The 19,480-nt window shown below is 40.1% G+C and overlaps 1 protein-coding gene across 1 annotated transcript in view; it reads right to left on the bottom strand.

The window, feature by feature from the left end:
- Nucleotides 1-19,480, bottom strand: part of jade2 (jade family PHD finger 2) — a 265,323-nt gene that overhangs the window by 42,986 nt on the left and 202,857 nt on the right. Inside the window, exons 8-10 of the mRNA XM_015961491.3 lie at nucleotides 17,267-17,383; nucleotides 10,254-10,685; nucleotides 9,667-9,831 (exon numbers count right to left, since the gene is read on the bottom strand). Of these exons, the coding sequence (XP_015816977.3) occupies nucleotides 9,667-9,831; nucleotides 10,254-10,685; nucleotides 17,267-17,383 (714 nt within the window). The remainder of the gene's footprint in view (nucleotides 1-9,666; nucleotides 9,832-10,253; nucleotides 10,686-17,266; nucleotides 17,384-19,480) is intronic.

The following is a 19,480-nucleotide window of genomic DNA, read 5'->3' as shown; positions in this document are numbered from 1 at the left end:
GGTCTGATTGGGTTGGGGTCGAGGGATGACAGGGTGGCAGCGTTTCAATTTGACAGAAAATCTGAGATGACTGGAATACTCTCCTACATGGACTTTTGTCTCCAAACACAAACACTAGTGGAATTTAAGGAAAAACGAGAAGAACAAAAACAGGTGCTGTATTTATCCACAGAGTTTAATCGAAACGCGTTACAGGGGTTCAAAATATGAGTCAACGCTAATACGATCGATGGCACGTCTGCTTCCTACAGGTGAGAAAAAAAAGGATGTAAAGATCAAGACAAAGAGAGAGAAGAGGTCAGTGAGGAGTGAAAGTGAAGACGACAGATGAAGTGAAAGGGAGCTCGTGGGGCGTATCGACAGCCACTCGCATCAGTAGCAGTGAGCTGTCAACACCCTCTCGGCCAATATGTGACCAAGTGGAGATCAATCCTGCCAGCAGCTAGCATAATCAATTCTTCTCTCTCTCTCAGACTCTGAGAAAGAAGGATGGGCTTCAGTTTGGAGGAGCTTCGTTCCAACATGCTCCACAGCACACCGAAGCTGCAATTATAAAACCCCTAAGTCACCTTTCACAGCACTATAGAACACCCTACAACATTACTGTACAACAGGTTGTTTTTGATTGAGTTGAAGCTAGATTGCATGTTGTTGGATTAGAGGTGGATGTGTTTTTGCACAGTGGCCTGATATGACTTTTCATGTGGCTAACTACAGGTGCTGGCCAGTAAATTAGAATATCATCAAAAGGTTGAAAATATTTCAGTAATTCCATTCAAAACGTGAAACTTGTACATTATATTCATGCAATGCACACAGACCAATGTATTTCCAATGTTCATTACATTTAAATTTGATATTCATAAGTGACAACTAATGAAAACTCCAAATTTGGTATCTCAAAAAATTAGAATATTCTGAAAAGGCTGAATATAGAAGACACCTGCTGCCACTCTAATCAGCTGATGTACTCAAAACACCTGCAAAGGCCTTTAAAAGGTCCCTCAGTCTTGTTTTGAAGGCACCACAATCATGGGGAAGACTTCTGACTTAACAGCTGTCCAAAAGACAATCATTGACACCTTGCACAAGGAGGGCAAGACACAAAAGGTGATTGCTAAAGAAGCTGGCTGTTCGCAGAGCTCTGTGTCCAAGCACATTAACAGACAGGCGAAGGGACGGAAAAAATGTGGTAGAAAAAAGTGTACAAGCTCTAGGGATAACCGCACCCTGCAGAGAATTGTGACGACAAACCCATTCAAAAATGTGGGGGAGATCCACAAAGAGTGGACTGCAGCTGGAGTCAGTGCTTCAAGAACCACCACGAGGAGACTCATGAAAGACATGGGATTCAGGTGTCGCATTCCGTGTGTCAAGCCACTCTTGAACATGAAACAGCGCAAGAAGCGTCTCGCCTGGGCCAAGGACAAAAAGGACTGGACTGATGCTGAGTGGTCCAAAGTTATGTTTTCTGATGAAAGCAAGTTCTGCATTTCCTTTGGAAATCAAGGACCCAGAGTCTGGAGGAAGAGCGGAGAAGCACAGAATCCACGTTGCATGAGGTCCAGTGTAAAGTTTCCACCGTCAGTGATGGTGTGGGGTGCCATGTCATCTGCCGGTGTTGGCCCACTCTGTTTCCTGAGGTCCAGGGTCAATGCAGCCGTCTACCAGGAAGTTTTAGAGCACTTCATGCTTCCTGCTGCTGACCAACTTTATGGGGATGCAGACTTCACCTTTCAACAGGACTTGGCACCTGCACACAGTGCCAAAACCACCAGCACCTGGTTCAAGGACCATGGTATCCCTGTCCTTGATTGGCCAGCAAACTCGCCTGACCTTAACCCCATAGAAAATCTATGGGGTATTGTGAAGCGGAGGATGCAATACGCTAGACCCAACAATGCAGAGGAGCTGAAGACGACTATCAGAGCAACCTGGGCTCTCATAACACCTGAGCAGTGCCACAGACTGATCGAGTCCATGCCACGCCGCATTACTGCAGTTATTGAGGCAAAAGGAGCCCCGACTAAGTATTGAGTGCTATACATGCACATTCTTTTCATGTTCATTCTTTTCAGTTGGCCAACATTAGAGAAACAAACATTTTTTCATTGGCCTTTAGAATATTCTAATTTTCTGAGATACCAGATTTGATGTTTTCATTGGTTGTCACCTATAAATATCAAAATTAAACGTAATAAACATCGGAAATACATTGGTCTGTGTGCATTGCATGAATATAATGTACAAGTTTCACGTTTTGAATGGAATTACTGAAATATTTTCAACCTTTTGATGATATTCTAATTTACTGGCCAGCACCTGTATATAACAATATGGAATCAAAATGTAACTACCAAAAGCACAAAAATACTTCTAACACGCTAAAGCTAATTGTAGCTAACAGTATGAAAAATTTGACTATAACTTTGAAAAAAATTCCAGCAACTCTAAAATAAAATTTTTATTAATTCAATTATTTCTATTTGTAGCAATGTCCATGATTTTACACATATATTTAGTTTGAATAATTTTTTTATTTACTTTTTAACGTCGTGGTGAAGAGGGAGCTGAGCCAGAAAGCCAGGCTCTCGATTTACCGGTCGATCTACGTCCCAATCCTCACCTATGGTCATGAGCTTTGGGTAATGACCGAAAGAACGAGATCGCGGATACAAGCGGCCGAAATGAGTTTCCTCCGTAGGGTGGCTGGGCTCAGCCTTAGAGATAGGGTGAGGAGCTCGGACATTCGGGAGGGACTCGGAGTAGAACCGCTGCTCCTCCGGATCAAGAGTCCGGAGTCAGTTGAGGTGGTTTGGGCATCTGGTCAGGATGCCTCCTGGACGCCTCCCTGGGGAGGTGTTTCGGGCATGTCCTGCTGGCAGGAGGCCCCCGGGTCAACCCAGGACACGTTGGAGAGGTTAAATCTCCAATCTGGTCCGGGAACGCCTTGGGGTCCTGCCGGAGGAGCTGGTGCAGGTGGCCGGGAAGAGGACAGTCTGGAGCTACCTAGTTGGATGCTGCCCCCGCGACCCAGACCCGGATAAGCGGAGGAAGACGACGACGACTTTTTAACGCAAATAATGTGCATTTGCTCAGAGTCGAGTTAAATAAAGGAAGTATTATATTTAATAATTACACTTTGTGCACTCAGCCTCCAGTTAAAATGGCAAAATAATTGAGAGGGTGCTCGCTGCAGAACTACAAATGCGGAGCTGCACCATAAGGTGGAGCTGCACCAGAGTCAGCCCCGCCCATTCACGCAAACTCAGCCTAGCCCACTGACTTCCGTTTTTGTTTTTCAACTTCATCGCAAACTAACCTGACCCACATGAATTACGGCTGTTACTAGTTTACAGTCGTTAATGCTGTGTTCTGTGCTCCAATTAAACGAGATAAATATAACTTGCTACATGACAAACTTCTGTACAACAGCATGTACCAATGTCATGTGGGTTCTGGTAGTTCAGTGGCAAGATTGTCTGATTTAAGTTTTGCTTTCCCCTCAGCTGATGCTGGTTCGATTCTCGGTGGGGTTGGCAACAATCTATTTAGCCAGCTGAAACATTTAATTTGTTCATATTTTAGTTGTAATGTTCATTTTCAGCAAAATATATATGTCTCTACAAGTTCTTTGAATTTGGTCGTTCCTAAACAGCATTTTAGTTGAAACTCTGCTCAGAAATGGACTCACACTGGCTAAATAAACGAATGAATAAATTAAAAAAAACACATTAGTCATTATATGTTAAACGGCATACCAATAAATTGTTGTAAACATAGTACTGGCAAGTGTAGCTAGAAATGAGGAAAAGGGGTTATGGAATATTTCCACTACTGGGAGGCGAACCTGCGCAAAACTGCATGTCAACCTGACACCATAACCACTACACCACCACATCTAATAAAAGTTGGGTGGCGTTACATTTGATTGTGCTATCCGGCAAGTCTTTGTAGATGGGATGTATGATTTTTCTGGCGGTGTCTCAGTAGAAGTCATTTCAGAAATAATTTGTCAGAAAATTCACAGAATATCCAGATTTGAGAACCAAGACCAGACCCGCTTCGGGGGAGGAGACCAAATTGACGCTGAGATGGGAAGAAAATGCATGAATGAGGCCAAAAATGGCTTTGGAGTGTTTCTTATGAGGAAATGACAATATAACATGATTAAAAGTTCCAAAAGTTAGATTTTTAATTATATGGAACCTTTACAAAAACTGTTCAATTCACTTCTCAACTCCGTCCTCAATCTTGCATTTTTTAGCTACAACACCCTCTTTGGTTCCAGAATGCTAACAAGTCTGACAACTGGAAGGAATTGGACTGACTCTGATAGAATGGGCGGAGCTGATTCTGGAATGGGCGGGGCTGACTCTGGTGCAGCTCCACCTTCTGGTGCAGCTCCGCCTTTGTGGTTCTGCAGCGAGCACCACTTGAAATAATTAGACTTGCAAGAACAAACAGCAGGCCAAAGAGTTAGTCAACTTTTTTAAACATCTTTGTTACGTTTGTTCTGTTTTCTGTCTAATTTTTTTTTGTGTGAGATTCTTCATTATACATGGAGCAAAAAGAGCTTGTTTTTACCTTTGCTGACATGTTTCGGCACCCACTGCCGTCTTCGTCAGAGCAAACGCCGACGTTGGTGGCGTCACTTCTGTTTATCTGCAGGCAGCAGAGGACGATATTGCCCTCTACTGCCCGTGCCTCCTCCGTTGATGACCATGTCCCATGAGTGGTCCAGCTTGTAAACTCCTTTGTCCCTGTTCATGGTCTTGGGTGCATGTCTACTTACCTCAATCGCTTCTTTGATCCATCTTTTGAATTTCTGTTTGTCTGTTTATGGACTGTGTGCTGTCCAGTGCATTATATGATTTTCTCTTGTACGGTGGTCTGTTATGGCTGATTTTTATTGTGCTTTCTGCTATTTGTTTTGCTGCTCTTGTGTTTTGTCGACTTGATCATCAACGGAGAAGGCGCAGGAAGTAGAGGCGATATAGTCTGCTGATGCCCGCTAATAAACGGAAGTGACACCACCAACATTGGCATTTGCTCAGATGTAGGAGGAAGTGGACGCCAAAACATGTCGACAAACGTAAAAACAAGCTCTTTTTGCTCTGTGTATAAGGAAGAAAAAAAGATAAAAACTTAATTTAAGCTCTTACGAAGCAAGCAGATGCAGGGGACTAGTTAGCTCAGTTTCCCTCATTTAATCAACTTTTTTCTGCTCACAATGTGCTGATGAAGAGGCTACCTGTAGAAATACCCTTTGCTACACTTTCACTGAATTTAAAATAAGGTTGAATGATTAGACAGATTAACTGACCATTGGTGATAGATAGTCTGAGCTCTTTGACAATAGGGATTTTACAAGTAATATTTTTTCATTACATCACATTAAAACCTTCCACGTCAAATCAGCGCCTTTTCTGTAACCCTTGTTTCGTAGACACATACATATTATACATCACCAGTAATATATATGGCTATCCAACCACACCTGTAGAATGAGTCGAGGCTTTTGTCAAACTACTCAGAAATTCATAAAAATGTCTAACTCGCTGTTCAAAACCTCATTCTGTATCACTGACAGAACTGAGCCATCATTGACAACAACAGTCCTTTTACACCCATGAGGGTCCAATAAAAATACTCCAATAAAACAGTTTGTTCACAACAAGTCTTACCATCACAATCCAACATAGCAGATGGCTGAAAACATTTAGATTTCCCACAGATGCATCTCTTCCTCATCACACCCTACAACAGCATCCAGCATCTAACCGTAATCAACGAGCGAAGGGTTTTACCCTCTGGCTGATAGGTCACAAGTTCCTCCACCTATTCTTATGTGTATCTCAAACCAATTGCAGCGGAGTATGTTGTTGATTGATGCATCAAATTAAATTAAATATTAAAAACAACAATCTCACGCATGATAATGTCTCATGGCCTGCTCCCAAAAACCGATAAAGAACGATTTTGGTCAGTGCAATATCTCAGACCCAACAAAAAGTCTAAACATCGCCCATTTTTTGGACTGACGAGTATCAGTTGCGAAAATTTTAAACACCACCCAACCCAAATTCAGTCACACTACAGATTAGGTTCTTTCTGAAGGCCTAACAACATCCTGTGCTCCCTTAATACAATTTGAGACACTCTGATACACCATAGCCACTGAAAAGTATTTTCATGGTGGATTTTTTTAAATATTCATGCTTACTATAGTTTATTAATGACTGCTACCATTCAAGCCCAGGTTTATGTATAAAACATACAGCAGGAATATTTTCAGCAACACCAGCATGGTACAGAGACATAATTATGGATAATGCACTGCACAGATGGGTACTTTTTACATTTAATGTCACAAATTAAGTAACAGTGTTTCTGATAATGTCCTCCTCAGAAACACTGCGTGATTCTGACCTGAATTAATCATGTGTCAAGATCAAGAAGTACAACTTATTGTATTTAGTGTTTTCTCCCTCTGCTGCATAACTTTTACTTAACTTTTCCTTGGCTGTAAACGAAACAAATTTCCCATTTGTGGGACTAATAAAGGTTATCTTATCTTATCTTAAGTACTTTTGGCATTTCTCACACATTTTCTGCACACTTAACTGTCAACGAGAAATCCATTACAGACATGTTTTCAAGTTCCCACTGCCTCTGTGTGACTGACAGCTTCGTTACACATAAATAATTCCTGCAGCTTTGGCCAGAATGTGAAATGACAGAAAAATAAACAAAGCGTCAGACTGATGCAAAGACAGCTGTTTCTGCCTAACATGCTGTCAAATGTACATTAAATCAGCTGTTTACGTGGTTATTGATGGGATAAACTGAGCTAACTTTAGAGGTTTGAAGTAGTATGGTTCACCTCACAAATCTCATCAATAATGGCAAGTCTGCAGGGAAAAGAGTTATGGAGTCGATGGACACACTGACTGGTCAGGAGGTTAGCAAGGCCTGCAACAATCAATAAACCCTGACCAACGGAGGCAGGAGTGGGATGGCTACAGTTTCACAAGTCCACAGAAAATAAATATTGTCATAGAGTCATGCTATTATTATTTAAATACAGATTATTTAAAGTAATAGGGATTTGTAAGTACAGTGCTCCACTGTCCATGAGTGGGAGTGAAAACAATTCTGCAGATTGCAACAAAAAATAAGAAAAACAGTTATAACTGTTTATTTTTCTACTTTTAGACACTCTAAAGAAGAGACTCATCTTTGCTTGTATTTACCGCAAACTCAGTTATTTAAAAGCCAATCACTCTTAAAGAAACACTGAAGAGTTTTTAACACTTTAAGATATTGCTTTCAAAGTGGTTTCAGTGAGTTTTGAGGTAGAAACTTTGCCAACTTGAGATGTTTATGTTTATTTATTTGGCAGACGCTTTTATCCAAAGCGACTTACAATTTATAACCTATAGGGCATGTTGTGATCTGTGAGGGAAACCGGGGTACCCGGAGGAAACCCACGCATGCATGGGGAGAACACGCAACTCCACGCAGAAAGGCCGCAGCCGAGTTTCGAACCTGCAACCTTCGTGCTGCGAGGCAACAGTGCTAACCACTGCACCACCATGCAGCCCAGCCCATGCATCTCTGTTACAGAGATGTGACACCACTCTGCAGCCCTCTGCTGACCAGAAACTGCACTTAACACTTTTGTAACATGGGTAGGTACATTAGGGAGAGCTCTCCACATGCGTTACGACTGTTAACGGGAGACTTTGCAGTTTTGGCTTGTTTTTAGCACCCTCTAGTTAGTAAAATCAAATGTGAAACTCATCTCCTCGTTGTGCTTTTGCCTTTGTAACACATCAATCAAACTGCTGAAATGTCTCCCCAGCCTTCATTAGTATCTACAGGAGTGGTTCATAAATGAAATGAAATGAATCAGCTGTGTTCATGATCTAAAACATGCAATAGGCATTCTGGAAGCAGACTGCATGTCAGCTCCACTTTTACTGAGTCCAACAAGAGGCAGCCCGCCACTCTGAAGTTTCAAGTGCTGGGGGTCTGAGTGACACATAATTAATGCTGTAAAGGGTCATTTTAGCATATACTGGCTCAAGCAAATGATTGAAAAGTATGAAAAATTTGCACAGTGTGCCTTTAACGGTTTACTCTCCTGGTAGCAAACTAGCAGTTAGCTTTGTCAGTTTGTCAATTAAAAGCATAAGGTAAAGAAAAAGAGCAATTGTGCTTTCTTGTTGGCATTATGGCAGAGTTTGGAATAAAAAAAAAGAGAGTAATGTCTTTAGAGGCGAAGTAAAGTGCTAAAGCCAGAGTTAATAGCGACGCGCCCTGCACACGTTTGAGCTGAATGAGGCTACAAAATCATGTACTGATGGTGACCTGGCTTTGTTGCTGCTAGACTTGAATGTAATTATATTTTTGTCAAAAATTGTGGATTGTTTAATTAGTAGCTTGTTTACTATCAGTTAGCTTGTGTTAGCATTAGCTTTTTGTTAGCGCTAGACAGCAGGATGCAGCAGCATTGTTTATGACAGTTGTAATTCTCCTTTCAACCAGTAGGATGGAGCAGTGAGGAGACTCTTAGTGTTGCTTTAAATGAGAGACAAATTTAAAGAAAATTTTCCTTCTTTTGAATTATCAGAATATGAAGTCATTCTGGTAAATTGAAGCCTCCTTACTGACCGATTGCAGCCAAATGAAACCAACCGAGCAGAACAGATGGAGCCAAGGGCAATGCACCTGAGCTAACGCCAAAACTAGAAATGAAGAAATATAACAAGGAAACCATACAGTTTGATTTACTGTCTGCTGAGAGAAAACGGGCTGTAAAATAGTTAGAAATTTTCCTAATGGGACCCTGTGACTGATTTAGTATCATAAACCAAATACCTTAGGATTTAAACTATTTTAGATTTCAGATTCAAACTTAAGTCCAAAGCAAAAAAAGCCACACAGCAGCAGCTCCACTGGTTCTGGCAGACCATGGCGAGCTGTATCCCACTGAACTCGGGTCACAGGAGATGTTTGGCTATGAGCTGTCAGCTGTAATTTGGATTGTGAATCACACAACTCAGGGTCAGCGAGGTTTTCAGTGCAGCAAATTCTGATAAATTATCCAACCGCCACAAACATGAGCCTGGAGTTATTGGCAAGACAATCCGAGGGAAACCAAGTAAGGAAATGGCTAGAGGTTGGTTTGTGTGTCCTAAGTGGGCCATGACACTGAAGGTGGAGAGGAGAAATGTTTCTTTTTCTTACAAACCTCCAACTCTGCAGCTCAGATTTTTATTACGTCAGCTTAATCGTTCGTTTGATTCTAATCATCAACATCTTCTTCTTTCAATTGGGCTCACATAAACACAGCTTCACTATAGCAACATGGTTTTGAATCGAGTAACTTTTTTCCATCAATCCCGCCCAAGTCACATTATGTAAGGATCTGTTACTGCAACAAAAATCTAAAATAATTCCCTTCCTATTACATATTTATCAATCGGTCACTAAATGTATCAAGATGCACTGGTATCATTGTGACAAAGAAGCTATGAGAGGCAATTAACAAGAAGTTAATCAACACGAGTTCATTAACATGAAGACAACTGCAAGTTAACTAAGCTAATTTTAGCACCAAAATCTTCAGTTTTCATACAGTTTGCAGCTCCCACTTACCCTCTCCAGGTCCTGTCGGAGGTGAGTGAAGAGTTTGAGGCGCCGGTAGAGGACGTCTTGCTCCTGCTGGGCCAGGTTGTCCACCTCGTCTCTCTTTAATGTGACCAGAGGTTGATTGAAGTTGCCTTTCCTCTTCAGCTTCCAAAACTGATATAAGAAATCCACCTACGTAAAAAAGGCCAGTTAATCAAAGTTAAGAGTTTCAGTTTCCAGTCAGAAATGAATTTAAACAATCCCTGTTCTCATCATGAGTGACCACAAATTTGAAGTGTTTACATTAATGCATGAATAAAATGCAGAGAAAATGTATTTTTATTACAACCATCAGACCATGGGATGTCACTAGAGCCCTCAGCTTCTTGTTCCTCTGTGAAGACTGTGTGCTACAACACCCTGGTGAACTTCACATCCTCCTGAGCACATGCTACTTGCATACTTCTTGCCTCTAAACAGCAAAAAACTGGTGTTGCTTTTCAGACCTTTCTCACCATTGAGCTGTTGCAGCTTTCTGGCACCAAATGTGTGCTTTGTAGTTATTTAAAATGGAGATCCTATCTGAAAGAGAAAGGGCTTTTGGATTTACACACCTGTAAGAGGGGCAGCCCCAGGTTTTCAGCCACCTCGCTTGGGTCCACCAGTCGGTAAAACTCATCCTCCAGTTCTTGCAGCTTCTGTTTCCTCTGGCTCACTTTCTCCCTCTCCAGTTGGTCCCGCTCAGCTCGCTCTGATGCTGACACTGAAATCAGGTGCGAAACCGACCTCTGCTCTGAGTCGCCGTTTAGCTCGTGTCTCTGCTCAGCGCTGGTGGTGCTGTCGCCTCTGGCTGCAGCGTGTGCTCCGTTGACGTGGTTGCCGTTGCTAACGCCGGTTGAGCCGTTGGTTGCGTTGCCGGAGCTGTGCTCCAAGCAGAAAGACTTGAAACGCACCTCGTCGTTTTCAGCTAGGATGGTTTTCATCTCCAGGCCATGATCGAAGGCGCACGTCACATGAAAGGCCACAATACAGGAGGGCATGGAGCACTGGGGGAGAGGAGGAAATATCAGAACACACACACACTGATCCACACACGCACTCTTTTCCACAAAAGTGTCATTTTCTGTCAATTGACTCTGTCATCAAGGATTCAAAACAAGTGCAGCAAAGCAGAAAGACAAGCCAAGTCACAACAAACACAGATCTCCCATCTCTGCTGACATCTTGGTATGTGTTTCAGTGTGTGTGTGTGTTTGTCTGCACTATCCATTACAGGTCATAAGAAGAGGCGACCTCCCACTTAGCCTCCTCAGGCGTAGTGGGAGTCTGCCTGTGTGAGCCTTTGCGGCTATGAGCTGCTACATGTGTGCACGTACATGCACATTTGTAAACACGTGCACGGGTAAGTGTGGGTGCAGGTCAGTGCTTGTACTTGTCAGAGGAGTTCAACATTCAGCAGGCGACTTCTGCACTGTTTGCACGGGAGAACGGTGACAAAAAGCTGCCTGTTCCTGCAGACTCCACCATCTGGAAAACTCCTCGGTATCGTTCAGGCACAAACGATCCTCGCTCTCATCTGTTTTCCGATTCAGCTTCAGAGCAGCAGCGGTTTGATCAGATTCTTTCATCAGATACTCTAAAGACACGCCAGCCGTCCTCATGGCCTCCTTTTACTTCCTAATGGGTTTTTTATAAATTACATTACTTGAAACACTCAAAAATTCTACAATTTTGGGTTCTGAATTTCATTATTTTTTTAAGATTTAGAGTTAATTGTAAAATCTTATTTACCTTCCTGTTTTGGCTTTCATATTGATTTAATCTTCAGTATGCATTTATTAAACCACCAGGGGTTCTAATCTGCTTCTATTAGATCGCTAACATTATTCAGTTTCATAGCAAAACACAAAATAATGTGTTCCTATTTGTTAAATGTTAAAAGTCCAAAACATAAAACATGCAGTTCATTTCTCTTGGAATTACATTATAATTAACAAAGTTATGGCATTCTGTGGAAAGTTATCCTCTTAGCAGCTAGATCAGAACAGATCAACAAGCTAACGGCTAGTCTGAGTGCTCCTAAGCAGATTTTTTAACTCCTAAACCAACTCAAGTCTGAACACCTTTATAGAAATTCATGAAAATCGGACTTTATAAACCTGAAATTGTCAGTTTTCATAGAAATCAGCAGAAGCAGACAGTTGTTGCGCTTTTGAATGAACCTGGGATAATTACAACAAGGATCAAAAAATATTTCTGCCAGAACAGTGACCATGTAATATAAAACTAGTGACTACTGTAAATAGGGTGAAGGTTTTTAAAACTGCCTTTCCGTGAGCTGCTGTGAAAAGATTAGAAGGGTTTAAGAGGGAAACATTTAACTTTGGTTTAAATCAAACTAGCCAATAGCTTATAAGTCCAGTCAGAACGGTTCATTTCAATACAAGAAAAATTTCAATTCATCAATGCTTGCCACAAATACAGTTGTAGACAACAGGCTGAATTTTAGCTTAGAATTTCTTTAAGTTCATTCATCTAGTTATATAAAACACACTGATATCCAACATGTTATAAATTAATTAGCATTTATTTTTTGTGTGAAAAAAAGTTTAAAACAATTATTTTAAACATGTCCTAATTCTTGTGAGTCTGTTAATTACAGCACTAATCACATTGAATTGCCTCTTTGTATGAAATGTGCTATATAAATAAAGCTGCCTTGTCTTGCATTTTAACATTTTAAATATACTTCTGAAGAATATTTTAAAGGTGAGGAACACTCATTTAAAAGCACACTTGGCAGTCTAGGCTTGCTTTGAGCACCCCCTAGTGCCCATTTAGTAGAAACAAAAGCAAAACCTATCTTCTCACTGTGTGTTTGTCTTTTTAACACCTTAATCTAACAGATGAAATGTCTCCCCAGCCTTTCTTAATGTCTACAGGAGTGATTCATAACTAAATCAAACAAATCTGCTGTGTTCACGATCTAAAAGATGCAGGAAACGTGCTGGAAGCAGACTCAAGAACTAGCACGTCAGCTCCATTTTTTCCAAGTCTATACAGGTGGCTGTCCGCCACCAAAGTTGCGATAATCTAGCCACATAGGGCGGTAGGGGTCTGAGTGACTTTTAGCGCACACTGGCTCAAGAAATTAATTTAAAAATATGAAAAAGTTGCATAGTATGGCTTTAATCAATACATTTGCAGTGGTCTCTAGTAGGAATGAATGCCTTGTAAGTCATAAATGGGAGGCAAAAAATAGCAGGGCACTGATATCAAACGCTGAGCTTCAGACAGCAGGATTTGGAGTTCTATTCCCAGATATTTGGACATCCCACCTCAGATTGGATACAGCAACGCAACTCTACCACTGACTTGCAATGCTGACGTTTTATCTTCACAAACAACAAAAGCCTGGGGGAGCTCTGCTGTGTGGTGAAGTTGATAATGCTAACAGTTAGCTTCTGCTAGCCAAGATGTTCTTTGCTGCTTCCTGGATCCTAAACCAACAACAGCCTTTACCGTAACGAGTCAAGATGGATGAGTACATGAATGCTAAATGGCAGTGTGACGCAGATCTGTCAGGATTTTCTAATCCTAGAGTTTCACCGTCTATCTTTTTATCAAAGCTAATGCAGGAGACAGGTGTAGGAGACTATTTTAATGTTCAGCCTGTATGAAAAATTCAGAGTGACAATTATAAATAAGAAATAATCTTTAAATTTGATTTTTCAGTGTTCCACACATTTAATTACAACACTTCTAACATTTAAAATAATACTTCTAAAGAATCTTTAAAAATATTACTTTCTTTTGATCTTAGAGTTAAGAAACCAGATCTAAATATTCCAATGTGTGGTTTAGTACATCGGTGTGGATGCGTCATTAGTTAAAAAGTAAATCTACAATTAAATATATACACTGACTTTCAACTTTATTTAAACATGAAAGCTCGCTACAACTGTTCTCACTTGTTTAGTGTCAAAAAGGGGAGGTGTGTTGTTTAGCGTCAACACCTCACTGTAAAGAATACTCATCTGGCCTTTTGGGGAGCACCTGCTCTGTTCTGGCAGGCGTTCATTAATTCATTAGGTTTCATCAGAGCCCACGCTGCATCTGAGCCTTTTTCTAAAAGGGCAACAACATGTTTGTGTGACTGCAGGAGGTCCGACTGACAAAATGAAGATTTTTAGTATCTTTTTCTTTTTTAAGAGTTAGTTTTTTTTCTTTTATACATTTACACACACTTTCTAATAATGTGTGTAAATGTGTGAAAGACTTGAGTGTGTAATACAGCGAAGACATGATTTAGTTTTAAAGAACAGCTAACAATAACAACCAAAGCACTTTGTTTAAACCAACTCAGCCTAGTTCACCCTCCTTTTAGTAAAACACTGAAAATGTTTCTCTGAACTCTTGTAGGACCCGCCAATGAAAAAATACTAATATTTTATCTTGTGCACTCAGTCATTAGCTAAACATATGTAGAGACCCAATGAGACATAATTAAGTACACTGCTCTACGTATCACAAACCAGGAGGGCTTGCTGATAAACGTGATGCAGGAGGGAAACTCACGCCGATATAATATTAGTGAAAATGAGAAATGGATTTGTTTTAAAAAACTTTGCAGCACCAGTGTTTTTAGATGTTTTAGTCATTGTGGTTACTGAACTGAAATAGAATTACAAGCATTTTATAGGCTTGTATTGACAATTAGATTAGGTTTATGCAAACAGTCAATATGTTGGTCCTTATTTTTCCAGCCATCTGTAATTCATCCAAACATGCTGGCAACCGACATCTGAACCAAATCCTGACTGATGGCAGTTCTTTCTCACACAATCAGTGCTTGGTGTTTGTCAGAACTGGAGTGTGTTGGTCCCCCAAATGGTGATAATTTGTTCCCAGAGCAACTTAGGTTTCAATTTTTCTTATACCAAGGTGCTCCATCATACTAGAAAGGTCACAGTTTAAGAAAAACTGTTGGATGGTTGGAGGAGTTCCTCTGGGAGGATGCTTTGGTACCCCTCTTTATTCATGGATGTGTTCTGAAGCTAAGCGGTGAGTGAGTCGACTTCCTTATTTGAGCACTCATGAACAGTCCCCGGATGCTTTACTGTTGACAGGACAGAAGAACAATGGTAGTAATCAGCTAGAAGGAGAATTACCAGAGACCCCGGTCCCACAGCTGGATAGACATAAAATTATTATCCACAGCTTCTGAATTTTCATTCTTTTAGTTTTTTTTAACAATCTGGAGAAGCAGAACAAATACATTTTTATGTGTCTTTAAAAACATTTTTGTAAAATAAATAAATAAATAAAAAAGTCAAAGAAACATTGAAAAAAATATTTTTATTAATAAAAAATTGGGATAATGTTCATTTTATTATCATATTTAAGAATCAAAAGAATAACCTTTAACAGCATAATGCACAGATCCCAACAGGCAACTTTGAAAAATATTTGTAAGTTTAACATGTTTGTAATCAATGTACTTCCTGAACAAGTGATGTTTTGGTAGATTAAGCAAAAGACAAATATATACATAAATTAAAAAAAACTTCAAGGAAATGTGTTCTCCTTTTTCTTCTTATTTTAATGGAATGCTGAGATATCGGATCGGGACTCTGTATTGGTAGATACTCCAAATCAAACGACTCGAACTCCTAACAACAACCGCACTAGCAATGGTCACTATGTGTTTTTTGAAAGCACAAAAAAAAATCTAAATGTTTCTTCTCCTGCATTGTTTGAACGTACTCCTTTTTCTGTAGCCCAAGAACAAATGCATGTGTTAAGATAAAATGTATTTGATTTTGATATCACACTGAACAGCCTTCCTTTATGGCATAACTGCACTGTTTTGTTCGTCACACCCTTTTAAATGCTTGAGAGAAAAGTAAAATGAAATGAAATAATAATTGGCTACTTTAAGACCATATGAATTACTTTAGATCAGACCATTTATATTCTGATCAGTCAATTAGAGAAAAATTAAAACTAGATTAGCGGAAAGATGAAATCTTGAAAAGCAGAAAACTCGTTTATTTTTTTACATCAAGCCCTACTAAAAAGCTGTTGCATGTACGTGTGTGTGTGTGTGTGTGTGTGTGTGTGTGTGTGTGTGTGTGTTTGTACTGCCGTGTGCCTCCAGCTATAGAAACATGAGAGCGAGACTCCGTCCCTACGGGCAGCTCTGGCTCAAAGGCTCACAGTTAATCTACAGCATCAATACTGTCAAAGTAAACACTCCCAAGGCTGCACAAACGAGCACTTTCATGTGCCGCCCATCCTGCATGCACGTAAACACGCTCCGCGTGTTCATCCAGCATGCAGCTCACCTTAAAGACACTTTTATGCGTAAATAGCACACAGGTCAACAGCTGTAAAGTGGGTTAGTGAGCGTGTCAGTGGGGTTCAGTTTGTGTACTTAGCACATTAAAGTGGAACCACTTTCTGTTTGAGCTGGAGACCAGAACATCTTCACCATGCCGCTACCGGGACTGATCCAAATGCTTTTGGTTCCCTTCTTATTGTAATCTGTGATTCTTGAGTCAGAGTAGGTGAGGTTGTGAATTATTTTCAAATATATTTTTCAAACTAAAGTGATCTTATTTTAGGGAATGGTGTTGTTTTGGTCATTTTGGTGAAATCTAGAAAACAATATGTACATTTTTATGCAATTTTGCAAGAATCTTGCACAAGTTTATGGCAGTCAGTGTTGTTAGCTGCTACCAAATGAAATTTTAGCCCACTCGGAGAGATCTTTGCCCTTGCTAATGTCAATGAGCCTTCCCAGACATCAAAATTTCCAGACTTCTGTGAATCTTTCAGCCTTTTTTAAAGTATACAAACAAATATATATACTGCACATAACAGTAAAGGAAGTAAAAAAAAAAAAAAAAACCCACACAAAAAATGCTGAGATTCCAATCAGCTTATGGCCGACCAGCTTTAGGGCTGAGAAAACAACATGCAGCTATGAAAAATAAAACATCAAACAAATTCCAAGTTTACTGTTTGAGCCGTCTGGTTTGAGAAAAAATAGTTTGTGTCCATTACAAAATTATAATATTATTAATGACAAATAATAAAAGAGATCCTGGGAAAAATGACTCCTTTTTCTGTATAAATAATGGGAATATGACCGGATTAGTTTGTGACTTATTCTCTGGTTTATTACAGCTGCGCTTCATGCAGCCTACACCAACACCATCTGACTGGATGACACAGACGAGTTTGTTTACTCCATAAACCAGGTCACGGAGACACGCCTAATCATCTTTTACATGGCATTTGAAAGGTTTGCTCAGAAATCTTGACAGTTTAATTAAGACAAGGTTTACGGTACAACACTGATGCAGCGTTGAACTTTTCATGCCTCCTCTAGCTGAGGCTTTTGCAGATTGCATGAGAGAAGCAGCAGCAAAGATAGAAAACACAATTATACGTGGCTTTCTGGTTAAGAAGAATGTAATATAACAGGAAAATAATCACATCCTTCTTCCAGGATTCAAGCTTGACCTAAGGGTAATGTTGCTTTGGATAAGAAAAGTAAATGAATAAAAAACGTGTTGTCGTTTCACTTCAGAAACCGAGTTCAGGTGCATGTTGAGCGTACCTGGATGCAGGTTCCTGTGTGTTCTCGACACAGGCTGCAGGACAGAGCCCAGCGGCTGGCAGGGATGTGGGACACCTTGGTAATGGGCTCCATCTTCTCTGGACAGCCTATACTCACCTAAAAGAACCAGATAACAGCATGACTTAACAAAAGCACTTAAGACTAGTTTTCGCAAATGAAGGAGGTTTAATTAACTTCTGAACTTCTAGTTTTAGCGCAATTTAAAGAAACCCCATTATTCAGTTCACATTTGAGCCCACAAATCAAATATCCAACAAAACCCTACGTAATCAAGGACCCACACTGACGTTCATCTAGAATCACAAAAAATATACTCCACCTTTAGGACTATCTTATTAGTGAACGCGCACCTCTAGCCAAGCAACAGAGCTTTATGATTATTCCTAAATTGTGCCATCTCTTCATAATTAGATATTTTAAAGACTTACTAGTCCATAATGTTGCCAACTCTGGATCTGTCCAGGTACTTCCATTAACATGTGTGCACGTTCTATGACTGACATTTGTACGTACGGTGTATGGTTCCTGCTAACTCTGCCTTATTGGTAGTTATTTTTAATAACTGGTCTGTTAAGAATAGTTATTGTTCTAGCTTTTTCTTCTCTTTTTCTTTTTTCATTGATACGTCTGATTGTGTACTGGATCCACCTACATTATCATGATTACTACATATGCCCATAGATAAATACCATTGGTGAGCCACAGCTTAGCAGGACTTCTTTTTTCTTTTTCTTTTTGGTTTGTATTGTGATTATTTCATAATTATGTAAACAACTCTGCAGTCTTGTTTGTTATTTTTGGTTGTATGATCTGAGGACCTGCTGGAAAATGAGATGCCACATCTCAAGCAGTTTCTATCCTCATAAAATATAAGTTAAATAAATAAAATAAAATTTATGCGGATGTCTAACGCTATTGGCTAATGCTGAACAGCGCTCAATTAAAATTACATGAGGCTCTATAGAATAGGGGAGGGTGCAGTAAAAAAAAAGACTTATTGCCTACATTTGATCACAAGACATAGTAAGATGATCACTTTCATGGATTTCTAAAATATCATACATAATTGTTGTATTTTACGTTAGTTCGGCAGGCTTAATGCTAACGCTGCAACTGAGAAAAACAATAAAGTTGGCGTCGACTCAGGAACCGTTTGAAACGGCTTTGGCATCAACTTAGGACTATTTAGACTTGGGCTTTTCTTTGAGACATGAGCAAATAGAGCTATTTAAGTCCTTTATTTTGAAAAAGGATGCATTTTCTTTTTCTTCAACGGTGTGTGGCAGAATGCCCCGCTGACTGACATCTGTAGAGATGAGTACATCACGTTGTTCGTTGCTCTGATGGGTTGCTTGCGCTGACCAATCGCGTGCAGAGACAGTTTGAATGACAACTGTAGATTATGCTCCAAAAAATGAGCTGTTTCGAAGGTTCTTGGCCAGATTATATTTACATATATAGAATGTCTTGCCAGGCTAACGTAATTGCTGAAAGGGGGGAAAACTCCAGAATGAAAATCATCATTTTTAAAACACAACCTTTGATTTAAGCACTAAAAATGTAAAGTGTCCTTGGACTCAGAACATGGAAAGTGCTCCTGTAACAAAACTGAGTGACTCATTCCCTCTCAGAGGTCCTTTCAGTGCAGCTTTGGTCCCAGAACTCCCTTCACTAAACAACCAAGAATTCATTGACTAGTACCAGCTGCCCCTGAGAGCACTTATCACCAAAGTGCCATTTCTTCCTCCCATCCTTTGCTTCCTCCACATCCGATTTCTTTCCTAAAAAATTCTACTCCTTTCACATTTGGTTAATTTCATATTTGAAGCAGGGTCTTCCTGATTCTTGCGCGAACGAATGACTTCCGCAGGTCATGCCTTTACTCTTTTGACCCACTTGTCCTCTAGTGAGAGTTGGGTTTTTTTCCTTTTGTGCTTGAAGAACAAATCCTTAACTTCTGCAAGCACCACAAAAATCTTTTGTTGAAAATGAAAGACTTCTTGGGAGGTTGCTTTTGTTTGCTGCCTCTTTTTGTGTGTGCACGTGCAGGCTGTTAACATGCTCACCCATTTTCTAGCACCTGTTTCTTGACATTTCAAAGCAAAACAAATAAAAAATGGTGAAAATTTGACCTCAGTTCATCAGAAATGGGTGGAAACAAAGTGTTGAATAGAAATATACTCTGTGTGCACC

Source organism: Nothobranchius furzeri, chromosome 10 (assembly GCF_043380555.1).
Source record: "Nothobranchius furzeri strain GRZ-AD chromosome 10, NfurGRZ-RIMD1, whole genome shotgun sequence".
NCBI classification, from domain to species: domain Eukaryota; kingdom Metazoa; phylum Chordata; class Actinopteri; order Cyprinodontiformes; family Nothobranchiidae; genus Nothobranchius; species Nothobranchius furzeri.
The sequence above is the reverse complement of the archived record's forward strand: the minus strand, read 5'-3'. Positions and strand labels throughout refer to the sequence as shown.